This window comes from Triturus cristatus, chromosome 5_1 (genome assembly GCF_964204655.1).
Source record: "Triturus cristatus chromosome 5_1, aTriCri1.1, whole genome shotgun sequence".
NCBI classification, from domain to species: domain Eukaryota; kingdom Metazoa; phylum Chordata; class Amphibia; order Caudata; family Salamandridae; genus Triturus; species Triturus cristatus.
In genome coordinates, this window is record NC_140587.1 from 717775887 (window position 1) to 717789285 (window position 13399).

Sequence of the window (13399 nt, forward strand, 5' to 3'; positions counted from 1 at the left end):
GGAATCTGTTCCTTAAATGTAATACGTTTTAAACGTTAAATCGCCCTACTTTCTGTGAGACCTTCAGAAACTGGTAGTCTGATATTTCCTGGGATCTGTTTTTACAAAACTAGATTTGAAATCCTGAACACTGAAAGCAGGGCATTCAAGTGACAATTCTTGTAACAGAAAATAATTGCTAGATATGAATCTTTGCAGAAGTTCAATGTACTGCATTATGTTACTTAACACTTCAACATAAAAAAAAAGGGAAAGAAAAACATCAATTCACATGCAGACATACTCACATAGAACATTGCTATTTCTTCTCTGTCAACAATACCAGTAACATTCATTTCTCCAGTCTTTTCATTGATGATAAAGAGACCATAAGGTGGCTCAGTCACTCCCCTTCCAGTGACTCGATAAGTAATTCGATTCATGGTCAGGATTTGATCAGATTGAATCTGCAAAGGAAAATTGCAGACAGGATGTTTAAGAAAAACAATAGTGGGCAAGTGATTGCTGCCATCAACACAATGTTATTTTTTGGGTTAACTGCACATTATTGAGGATAGCAAAGGTCATGTATTTTAGTACTCCTCAAACAGTGAAGTTTATAATAATAAAACACCTGCATTACTCTACTCCCACGCAAAACACAGCAGCAGCAAAGAACTTACACTATTAAAGCATCTAGAACATACTTTTTCAAACTATAATGCAAGACTATTTCTAAGACTGCACTGTCATGTGGTCACATTAGGCCCGGGCTGAAACACCACCATTTTACATGCTCACATTTAAATTTGATATCTTTTTTAGAACTTTGACATTAGACATACATTTGCTTGTGTGCATGTATAGGATAATATTCTCTGAAATGGTTTTGCTTTCATTCACTCTCCTTCGTAGGCATATTATCGAGAGCCTTGAACATTCTGTACAAGGGCTAAGTTCACTGTGCAAAATGTGATTGTTTCTTATTGTTTGCTCGGCGACAGAGCTATCACAAAAGAATTAACAATAGCAGCCTGACTGAGACTTCGGCATGATTGCATGAGTGGAGTTTATTAAATAAACAACATCACTCCACTGTTCTACAGAGGAGCATTTCGCGGACACTGCCGAGATCACCCCATGCCGGAATTCCATCCTAGCTGTTTCCCATTTACCTCCTGAGTAGGATGGTGCCCAGCCCTACACCAAGACAAACTCCCAGATGAAACCTACCCACAGGTAACTGGGGAGTTAGATGACCCTACAGGGATTCTGGCAAATTCCCCCACCCTAGGCACGCTATGATAGGGAACGATAGGTAGGACCACAAATATAACTGTACTTATATGCAAGCATATAATCTATGTAAAAGCAAGACTGAAATGTTCATATTCTTCACCATTCTTGTGATACTGATTACACTGCTCTGTTTCCTTCTATTAATAATTGCTGCACACGTATTTTACACAAGAATCATATTGTGCATGTCTTGCGGATCTCTTTGGATATGCGTGAGCTACCAAATTAAAGGGTTCTAGATCTCGTTCCACGATTTCCTTAGGGAGTCAGGGTGGTCATGTTCTGTGGTTGCATATTCCACCTGCTACCATACTAGGATAAGGGTATTGTACACTGTGAGCTAGCAGGACTAAGGCCAACATTTCAAGATGGTGTGCGTAGACTCCGTCTCGGGCAGTTTTGACGTTTATATTGTCTACAAACGCACAGTTTTACTGAGAAAGTATGAACCGTCCAACAGCCGTTTACAAATGTTCCTCTAAACATATAACTGCTTTTTTTACATATCAATGTTTTTCTTGATTCTCTTTTTACGGTTTCCTTGACTGGCATTAATCTGGATCCAGAGTACTCTCTATGCAGATATTGTATTTTTCACAAACTGTGTGAGTATTTTACAGTTTGCTTTACTTAAAGTACTTGTATTATGTCATCTTAGTGTATTAGAAGTCGGTCGATGTTTGCAAGATAGTTGTAAACTGTTTATTTGGCAACGGCGGGGGGGGCTGTTTGGCAGGGGTCAGGGGTAGGAGTCATTTATTCACACCACACCAAGCTTAACAGGAGTAGGCGTCTTTACGGGTGTTGCACTGTGGCATTTTTCATGCTCAGACAGCTCTCCTACTGGCTTCTTCGGTTGGAAAGCCACTCTGTGAGCACTGTAGTTCTAAAGCTAAGAAATTTAAAGTAGTTAACAGTATGAGACATGTTTCTGACTAGACGAAAAAAGGGAGTTGCAAGCCACTAAGCAAACAGGAAATGTGCTTAAGGGTTTTTAATCACATTAGTCTTTGGTTGTAGATAAACCTTGGTCTTTTTCGATATACAAACTTATTTTTCTTTATTTTTACAGATTGATAAAAAAAGTACAGAAAAATGTAATGGGTGTGGATGAGCCATCAACTTGAATCTTTGATGTGGTAGAAAAGGCTGCCTCCCAAGATGTGATGAAGGTGCTGTGTGGATAGAATAAAGGTGCTTTCTGTGCACAAATAATTATTCTCGTAGCAAAGTAAATATCTCTATTCTTAAACATATATACAGCGGATTTGGCTGCATAAGAACAAGGTCCAGAAGCAGAGGGACTTTTCATTGGAAAATGGACGATGAAGACTGCTGCAGAGATTGTTGTTTTCATCTCCTTTGAACACCCAACAAACAAGATTGTAAACAAAAATGTTTCATGCAGTTTCTTATTTTACATTTATAGACCATGATTCCTTGGAAGTACAACATTTAAAACGTTATTGTATCTGAATTGTTGAGACATTGAAACAAACCAGCTATCTCTTCACTAAGTAAGTGAGACATCTGAAGTTGTTGTTTACCCAGTATGCATCTGGCTGAGATTCAAGACATGTTTAAAAAGATGTATAAAAACCATTAGTGGATTCATGTCATAATGAATTATATTTCATCACAATAACAATACGTTCGAGGCATATAGAGCTGTGGAGTCATATGCTGTGCATAGATCGCCATCTAGTGTTGGATCCTGATGTTTGAACTTTGTTTTCCTTCGAAGAAGTCTTTCCAGTCACAAGGTAGGTGACTCCTCCTTTCGGTGATAGTGCGAATGGGCATCAACTCCCTTGTTATATTGTTTACCTGCAGAGGGTGATAATGGAGTTAGTAAGAGTAGTAAAAGGAGATGTCCATGAATGCATGTATCCAAGTAAGATGTTACTGCAACAGGTATAGGTACCCAGGGAGGCGGGTGGGTGCATATGACTCTACAGGTCTATATGCCAAGAACAGATGCATATTGAGTAAGAAAACAAGTTACTTACCTGTAACTACAGTTATCCAGTATTGGTATCTTTCATAGATTCACATGCCTGAATCATTCCCCGTCGCCGAGGCGGGAGTCTCGGTAGATAAAAAAGTAGTGCCAAAAAATAATTAGTAGTAGTAGTAGGCCCAAAGAGAAAAGGCCCTAAGGCCTATATCTTAGAAGCCTATCTACCTTGTTATGTAAAATAACCCAAGAATTGGTAGCAACCAATCAGACATCAGCACCCTTCTAGAACCCTCTCAGCAGAGCCAGCTCTCCTCAGATTTTCCTAGCACGAGTGGGAAGCTTATATCCCAAACATAGAGAACTGACTCTGCGGGGAGGAGGGTGGGTGCATGTGAATCTATGAAAGATACCAATACTGGATAACTGTAGTTACAGGTAAGTAACTTGTTTTCTTATCCAGTATTGAGGTATCTTTCATATATTCACATGCCTGAATCAGAGTAGCAAGCAGTATGCCAAGCATACAGTCGTTTGCGGATGGTGGGAGACTATTGCTGATACACTCCCAATTACGCCCGCAACTTGATAAGTAGAAGGCATAAGATGTTTTCTGTTAAAATTCAAACATCTATCTTACATAAAGAAAAGACAATGTAGCTTAAAATATAGCAATTATAAACAGTAAATTGAAGAAACATATATAAATATCTGACCTTAGTTTAACAGATGCTGAAGGACGGCTTGTCCTACCGCTGTATCCTCCTGCAGAGTAGATTGCAGACAGTAGTGCTTCGTGAATGTGTGAACATTCCTCCACGTTGCAGCACGACAAATATTCTCCAAGGATACTCCTGCGAACAATGCAGTAGATGCTGCCATAGTTCTAGTAGAATGCGCCTTGACCTTTCTTTGTAATGGTCTATTGGCTTTATCATGACAAAAATGAATTGTAGAAGCCAACCATCTGGCTATAGTCGCTTTAGTCACAGCAGACCCAAGTGTAGCTTGACCATAAGCTACAAGCAATTGATTGGACCGCCTGATGTCCTTCGTCCTTTGCAAGTAAAATTTCAGACAGCGTTTTATATCCAGTGAATGCAACGCTCGCTCAGCTGGAGTGGCTGGATTTGGGAAGAAAACCTTTAGTTTCACTGGCTCATTTAAGTCGGAACTTTAGGGATGAATCGTGGATCTGTCCTGAGAGTAACAAAGTCTTTGGAGAACTGCAAAAAGGGTTCTGAGATGGTGAACGCTTGAATCTCACTGACTCTTCGAGCCGATGTAAGAGCCAAAAGAATAGCTACCTTCCATGTTAAAAATTTTAGCTCAGCCTTGTGGATAGGTTCAAAAGGCCTTTTCATCAATTGAGCTAGAACTGTGTTCAACTCCCACTCTGGAGGAGGTGCACGAATTGGTGGAAAAACGCGGAATAGCCCCTTCATAAATTGTTTTATTAATGAAGAGGAACAGAGCGAAGGTTTAGAGGTACTCTTCCTGAATCTTGATAGAGCCGCAAGATGAACTTTAATTGATGAAAATGCAAGTCCCGATTTGGCTAGGGATAACAAATAAGGAAGGATTTGCTCTACTGGAGCTTGTAAAGGATGGACATCCTTCCCCTCGCACCAATGACAAAATCGTTTCCACTTCAAACGATAAGTTTTTAAAGTACTTTGTGCGCGAGACTTAGATAGAATCTCACGGCATTCCTGTGAAATGGTTAGATCTTTGTATTCTAGGAAATCAGGAGCCATGCGTGCAAGTGCAGCGACTGTGGATCTGGATGGAGTATTTGACCCCTTTCCCTTGTCAACATCGTCATTGTTGGTATTAGACGGATGGAGCTGTGAGCTAGAAGAAGCAGCTCCTGGAACCAATATTGCCTTGGCCAACGGGGTGCAATCAGGATGAGGCGGCAATGTTCCATCTTCACTTTGCGGATCACTTTCGCAATTAGTGGTATCGGGGGAAAAGCGTACGCACAAAGCCCTGACCATCTCATGGACAGGGCATTTCCTCTTGATCCCTGTTGAGGGAATCTGCTTGCGTAATAGCGGCATTTCTTGTTTTCCCTTGTAGCAAACAAATCCAGTGCCGGTTTGCCCCATGACTGAAAAATTTTGTCTAGTTGCTTCTGCTCTATCTCCCATTCGTGACAGCCTGCCAGGGATCTGCTTAGGTTGTCGGCCAACGTGTTGTGAAGGCCCCTGACGTGCTCCGCTCGTAAGGATATCTTGTGTGTTGTAAGCCATTCCCATAGTTCCTGAGCTTCCTGCGAAAGGGACAGTGACCTCGTTCCTCCCTGTTTGTTGACGTAATACATGCTGGTAGTGTTGTCCGTTCGGACCAGCACTGAGGCCCCTGCAATCCTCGGGAGGAACGCCTGCAGAGTGAGAAAAATGGCGCGAAGCTCCAGTCTGTTGATATGTTGTTGGCGGTATTCCTGGGACCATCGTCCCTGAATCTGTAGATCTTGGAGATGTCCTCCCCACCCCTCCATGGAGGCGTCTGTTGTTACCACGAATTCTGGAGGAGATGTTAGAAAAGAAAGGCCCAAAGTCAGGTTTTCCATCCGTGACCACCAATGCAGAGAGACTCTCATGTGAGGTGTTATCCTGATGGAGTCGTTGAACGACCCCAAGGCCTGTTTCCATTGTAGATGCAACTGTTCCTGCAGAGGTCTCATTCGGAGCCTTGCTAAAGGTACAAGATTTATAGTTGAAGAACACATCCCCAGCAGAGACGCAAACCTCCGGACAGAAACTGACTTTCTTCTTGCGATTGAAAGTGCTAGCTTTTGTAAACGAAGTTGACGTTCCTCTGACAAGAATGCCTTGCATTGTTTGGTGTCCAGCATTGCTCCCAGAAACTGAATTCTCTGTAGAGGGAGCAGTTGAGATTTGCTGTTGTTGAGAGTGAGGCCTAAGTTTGAGAATAGACTTAGGCATGCTGAAACTGCCTCTACGGTAGTCTGCTTCGAAGGGCCTTTGAGCAGCCAGTCGTCCAGGTACGGAAATACCTGTATTCCCTGTGACCTTAGAGTCGCTGCTACTGGTGCAAGACACTTTGTAAAAATTCTTGGAGCAGATTTCAGTCCGAACGGAAGGACTTTGAACTGATAGTGGACGCCAGCCACTACAAATCGCAGGTACTTGCGATGCTTGGGAAGGATAGGAATGTGGAAGTACGCGTCCTCCATGTCCAGAGAAGCCATAAAATCCCCCTTGTTTAGGCAGCTCAACACTTCGGCCAGTGTAACCATCCAAAAACTCTGCTTCTTTAGAAATTTGTTGAGCTTGCGGAGATCCAGAATCGGGCGCCACTCCCCTGACTTTTTCTTTATAAGGAAAAATCGAGAATAGAACCCGGTTCCCTTCTGGGGCGAAGGAACTTTCTCTATTGCGTTCTTGCGGAGCATTATTAAAGCTTCTTTGAACAATAAGTGAAGACGAGGGGGAGGGGGACCCCTGGGCGGGGCAGTAGGGGGTTGTTTTGAGAACTCCAGGGTGTGACCGTTTCTGACTAAGTCGATGACCCAACGATCCGAGGTGATCTCCTCCCAATTGTGTGCAAAAGCTGTTATCTTTGCTCCTACTGGGAGGGAAGGAGGGATGACTGGCGTCCAGCATAACTCATTGCTTCTTGTTGGCGTCGCGACCCTGATTGTTCGATCGCCTTCTTCCTCCCTGACGAGAGAAACTATTCGAGGAAGATTGCCTGTAAGATGATCGTCCATAAGGCTGTCTATATTGATACTGATATTGTCTATTTTGCTGACTTTGATAATTTCCCCTTGAAACAAAGCCTTGACCTCTTGCACCACGGAAAGATCCCCGTTTGTATTGGAGAGCAGTTAGTGACTTAGCTGTATCCGTATCAGTCTTGATTGCTAGGAGGGCCTCGTCTATATGTTTCCCAAACAAGGATTCTCCATAATAGGCCATATCAATTATCTTGGCTTGAACCTCTGGCCTAAAAGATGTTGCTTTAAGCCATCCTTGACGCCTAAGAACTGCTGCCCCTGCAAGCTGCCTAAAGTTGGTATTTGCAATATCAAGAGCACAGTCTATGATCCCTGATGCGGCTCGTTCTCCCTCTTGAAGTATTTTCCTTGCCTCTTGTTGACGATCCTCAGGAATGAGGTCTATAAATTCAGAGAATTCTGACCACATCTGGCGGTCATAGCGACCAAGAATGGCCAAGAAGTTTGCAGCTTTGATAGAAGTTGCCGCCATCGTAGAGAACTTCTTGCCGATCAGATCCAATCTTCGCCCTTCTCTATCCGGCGGCGTCGATATCGGCATAGCCGGATTTTTGGACTTTTGTTGAGCAGCCTGTGATATAACGGAATCTGGTCGGGGATGACCGATGAGACAGGAGGGCGTCTCTGGAGGAGCACGATATTTCTTATCAATACGAGGGAGGACCGCAGGTACAGAAGCAGGTGTTTTCATAATTTTTAACCCCTCATTCCAAATAAAATCGATGATGGGAATTGCTCTGGTAATTTTCCTTTGCTCCTCTTTAAAGTCATGGAGGAAACAATCCGTATGCTCCACAGTGACTGGTAATTGAAACCTGACTGCTGCACGCTGCATTAAATTGTGAAAGCCACCTATATCCTCTGGAGGAGAATCCGATGGTTGTGGAATAGGTGGAGAAGGCATGGGAATAATGTAATCATCCCAAGGATCCAGATTGGTGTCTTTATCCGGTACTTCACCCTCTTCGATATCTTCCTCATCAGTGGAAATGGTATCATGGTGCGATTGTGTACCCGAACCAGCAGGGTGAATCGGCGAATTTGGCATGTCCATGTGCGACTCTTCCGTCGGTTGTATATTAGGAAGAGGTTGTTGTGGAGGAAAGCGTTGGCGGTAATCCGCCAGCATGGCCTGAAGGTCCTGAATCAGTGTAGGCGGGAGATGACTTGATTCTCTACGATCCCAATCCCTTGAGGGATGCCTGTAAACTGGTGCAGCAAGGCCTTCCTGGTAAGCATGCTCATGGTAGTCATCCTCCTCATCCATCTCCTGACACTTAATATGCAACTCCGAGGGGTGCCTAGCGATCCCGAAAGGACCCTCATCATCCTCCTCTTCATAATCATCCCCTTCCGTATATGAGTCCAGGATATGCGAAGGCAGCAAAGGAGAAATATTGCTGTAATCCTGTTTATGAAAAGTTCTTAGCTGAATATGCGTGTACGCAATAGGCGTAACCTGGGTAGTTGGAATCGCTTTAAGGAAACCTCTCGTCGACGGGCTTCCCCTCATAGACGGACTTGTTGTCTTTTGAGGCGTCGACGGGATTGTCATCGTCGTCGTCGACGGGGTCTTCGTCGTCGTCGACGGGGTCTTCGTCGTCGTCGACGGGGTCTTCGTCGTCGTCGACGGGGTCTTCGTCGACGGGGTCTTCGTCGTCGGGGTCTTCGTCGTCGGGGTCTTCGTCGTCGTCGACGTGATTTTCGTCGTCGACGTGATTTTCGTCGTCGACGGGGTTGTCGTCGACGGGGTTGTCGTCGACGGGGTTGTCGTCGACGGGGTTTTCGTCATCGATGTTGTCATTGACGATGCTGACAGAACTTCCTTGAAGCTCGACGTCGACGCAATTGTCGACGGAGTCTTAAACGCCCTAGGAGACATGATAGGTGACGATATCGAAGTAGTGGAGACTGTAGCCGTCGACAGAGGAGCCGCAGAAGTCACAGAGATAGTATAAGATGATCCCACTGACTAAGTCTTAACCTGAGATTTACTCACGGTTTTTGTAGTTATAGACTTCTTGGATCTGTCAGAGTCTTGTGACTTCTGTGAATGGTCAGAAGTTACATGAGAGGCCTTATGATGTTTTCTCCCTTCACTGGAAGAACTATCAATTGATCTAGCTCTCTTGCTAGATGTCGAGGCCATGTCATCCTCCTCAGCCGAGGAAGATTTCAACCATAACAAAACTCTTGCCTCTCTGTCCCTTAAGGTCTTAGGAGGGAAAGTCCGGCAAATTCTACAGTCCTTAGCAACATGCTTAGGATGTAGACAATAAATACACTCCTCATGCTGGTCGTCTACATGGACCCTCTTCTTATCACAGGTCCTGCAGGGTCTAAACAAAGCTTTTTTGTCAGCCATGACTGAAGAAAAGAAGAAACTGAGTAGGCACTCAGGGAGACTCCCTCCCACACGACGTGCGGTGAAAATCTAAGGAGAGCTGGCTCTGCTGAGAGGGTTCTAGAAGGGTGCTGATGTCTGATTAGTTGCTACCAATTCTTGGGTTATTTTACATAACAAGGTAGATAGGCTTCTAAGATATAGGCCTTAGGGCCTTTTCTCTTTGGGCCTACTACTACTACTACTACTAATTATTTTTTGGCACTACTTTTTTATCTACCGAGACTCCCGCCTCGGCGACGGGGAATGATTCAGGCATGTGAATCTATGAAAGATACCCCAATACTGGATAAGTAGCATTTTACGTTCGAGGCAAATGAGCTGTAGATCATATGCTGTGCATAGACTACATAGCAGTTATCTCCCCAAGCGGTGGTTAACCTGTATCTGTTGCAGTGGTTTGAAATAGTGTACGTAAAACTGCCTGGCCCACTCTAGCTTGTTGTCTTGCTACACACTAGAGTTCTGTGAATGTGTGAGGTGTAGACCATGTTGCAACTTTGCATACGTCATCTATCGGTATATTTCTTAAGAATGCCATAGAAGCCCCCAGTTTGCGTGTAGTGTGTGTTCTAGGGGGAACTGTTAACGTTCGTTTTGCTTTTGTATAGCATTTTTTTAATGCACTTGACTATCCACCTTGCAAGTCCTGATTTTGATATGGGATTGTCTCTGTGTGGTGGAGCAAAAGTGACAAAGAGTTGATTTATGTTACGGAAAGGTTTTGTCCTTTTTATGGAAGTGATGCGATAGCCACGAGGAAAGCAGTTTTCCATGTGAGAAATTGCAGTTCACATTTGTGCAATGGCTCAAAGGGTGGACCCATTAGTCTGTGGAGAACAATGTTGAGATTCCATACTGGAGCAGGTGGACGTTTGGGGGAATGACTTGAGTCCCTTCATAAAGGCTTTGATAACAGGCTCTCTAAAAAGAGATTGATGTTGTCTATTCTGGAGGTATGCAGCTATGGCAGCCAGATGAAATCGTATGGAAGTGTACGCTAAATTGGATCATTGTAGATATAACAAATAACAATGTTTTGTACAGAAGCATCGAGCGGGTTGATGTGGCTGTTATTACAGTATATTACAAACCGCTTCCACATTTGCTGCATAGCAGGCTCTTGTAGTAGGACGTTTAGCCTCTTTGATAATATTCATGCAGTCTGGTGGTAAATTAAGATGGCCAAACTCTAAGACTTCTGCAGCCAGATTGCCAGATTGAGTTGACTGGGGTCCGGATGTCTTATGTCTCCTTGGCTCTGTGTGAGAAGATTGGGTGTAAGACGACGTTTTTGGTGAGGAACTAGTGAGAGTTCCAATAGGGTTGTGAACCAAAGTTGCTGTGCCCATGTGGGAGCAACTAGGATTAGGGTCAGGGACGCTTGTTTGAGTTTCTGAACCACTTATGGCATGAATGGGAGAAAAGCGTAAGCAAATATCCCTTACCAATTCATCCATAGCGCATTGCTGTTGGACAATTGGTGTGGATACCTGGACGCAAAGTTTGTGCATTTTGCGTTTTGGTATGTGGCGAACGGGTCTATGTGAGGGACTCCCAAACGGTGAACGTATGAAAGGAGGACCGGACGGTGGAGTTCCCATTCGTGTATTTGCTGTCTCTGCCTGCTGACGAGATCTGCAATCTGGTTATTGACTCCTGGGAGATGTTCCAGTAGGAGATAAAGTTTGTGCTGAATAGCCCACCTCCAGATGTCTTAGGGCAAGCGGGACAGTTGGAGTGTGTCACCCCCTCCCCCTGTTTTTGTATGTAATACATAAATGTCATGTTGTCTGTACGAATTAGGACAGCTTTGCACTCTAGGTGAGTTTGAAACGCCTTGAGTGCTAGGAATATTGCAAGCAGCTCTAGGTGATTGATGTGGAGCAACTTCTGTTGTTGGCTCCACAAGCCGTGCACTGTGCGCTGTTGTAGATGAGCTCTCCAGCCAGTGAGGGACGCGTCCGTTGACAGTACTATCTGTGGGACCGGGTCTATGAACGGCGTCCTTTTGATAATTTTTGTGTGTTCCACCACTGCAGAGAGCAATGAGTACGGCCGCTTACCAACACTAGATAGGTTAATAGACCTTGAGACTGGTTCCACTGTCTAGTTTAGCATTCTTGAAGCGGATGCATGTGCAGTCTGACATGGGGAACGATCATGATGCAGGATGACATAATTCCCAGTAGCTGCATGCAAGTTCGAGCTGGAATCCAATGGTTGGGTTGAAAGCCGATAACTAAAGCCTGAATATTTCAAATTCTGGGTAAGCTGGGAAAAGAGCTTTTTTAGTACCTATTGTGGCTCGTAGGTAGTCCTTTGTATTGATTGGTTGAAGATGTGACTTTGTGATTGTGAACCCTAGTTAATGCAGTAGCCGAATTGTCTTGAAAGTGTGCTGCAGACATTGTTGGTACGTGTTGGCTTTGATGAGCCAATCGTCTAAGTATGGGAAGACGTGGATGCTTTGTCTCCTTAGTTGAGCAGCTACTACCACCAGACACTTTGTGAAGTCTCTGGGGGCAGTGGTGACACGGAATTGGGAGTACCCTGTACCGATAGTGTTGACCCGCTACCACAACCTGAGGAATTTGCGATGAGCAGGGTAAACAGGTATATGAAAGTAGGCATCTTTTAGATCTAGAGTAGATCGAAAGTCGTCTCTCAGTAATAGAGGAAGTACCTGTTTAAGTGTGACCATGTGGAAATAGTCTCACTGAATGTTCCGGTTGAGTTCTCGGAGATCTAAAATTGGTCTAAGAGAGCAGTCTTTTTTTGAGAATCAGGAAATAATAGGAGTATACACCCGACCCGTGATTTTGGGGTGGCACAGGCTCTATAGTCCCTTTTAGAAGTAGAGACTGAACCTCCTGTTTGAGGAGGTATAGATGGTCTGGTGATAGTTTTTGGGGCTTTGGTGGAATATTTGGAGGCGTGTTGATAAATTCCAGGCAGTAAACTGAACGGATAATTTGGATTACCCAATTGTATGTTGTTATTGATTGCCAGATTGGTAGAAAATCTGACAGTCTTCCCCCACAGGTGTTGAGTGGTCGGGGGGGAAAGTGAAGGCAAGCCACTGCTTTGTGTTGGCGGGGGAGTGCACGTGCTTGAACCCCATCCCCTGCCCTTACCGTTGTTACCCATGTAAACTCCCCTGAAATAACCCTTAGATGGAGAGGGTTGGATATTGCCCTTATAGGTGAAGGTGGCTTCTGATGAGGTATTTTTGGAACCTCCTCAGTAAAAAGATCCTCAAAAACAAGCACAACCCTGTGTGGACTGAAGGGCTCCCATAGATTTGGCTACCTCAGTATCTTTCTTCATATTCTCAAGTGAAGAATCTACCGCTGGCCCATGTTCCTTATCGAGAGGGGTATTTTAAATGGAGGTCTGAACCCCAGGTTTAAAACCAGATATATAGAGCCAGGCGTGCCTCCTTAAGAGGACACTAGTGTTTATAGCTCTAGCAGCAGTGTCTGCAGCATCTAGAGAGCATCCTATTTGATTGTTAGCCATAAGTTGCCCTTCATGAACCAGATCTTGTGCTTTTTATTTGTGTTCCGGGGGGTAAATATTGAATCAGTTGTTCCATTTCATCCCAGTGGGCACGGTCGTATTGCGCTAACAGTGCCTGAGTGTTGGAGACGCGCCAGAAATTGGCTGCTTGAGAAGCTACCCTTTTCCCCGAAGCGTCGATCAGCTTTGATTCCTTAACAGGAGGTAGAGCCTCTCCTGTTGTCTGCGAGTTAGAACTTTTTCTTGCATTGGGCACAACCAGGGAGTCTAGTGGTAATTGTCCCCTTATATATACTGGGTCTGATGGTGCTGGCTTGTACTTCTTGTTCACTCTAGGGTTAAGTATATGAGCCCTGATTGGGTCCTTAAAAATGTCATCTACATGTCTGACCATCCCTTTAAGCAGGGGTAGTGTATATGATGACTTATGTGAGGTACTGAGGGTTTCAAAGAGGAAGTCCTCTTCTAATGA

The 13399-nt window shown here is 44.3% G+C and overlaps 1 protein-coding gene across 1 annotated transcript in view; it reads right to left on the reverse strand.

Moving 5' to 3' along the window:
- LOC146831408 (desmoglein-2-like) overlaps nt 1–13399 on the reverse strand; it is a 410122-nt gene that overhangs the window by 292572 nt on the left and 104151 nt on the right. Inside the window, exon 4 of the mRNA XM_085605709.1 lies at nt 288–446. Within this exon, the coding sequence (XP_085461835.1) occupies nt 288–446 (159 nt within the window). The remainder of the gene's footprint in view (nt 1–287; nt 447–13399) is intronic.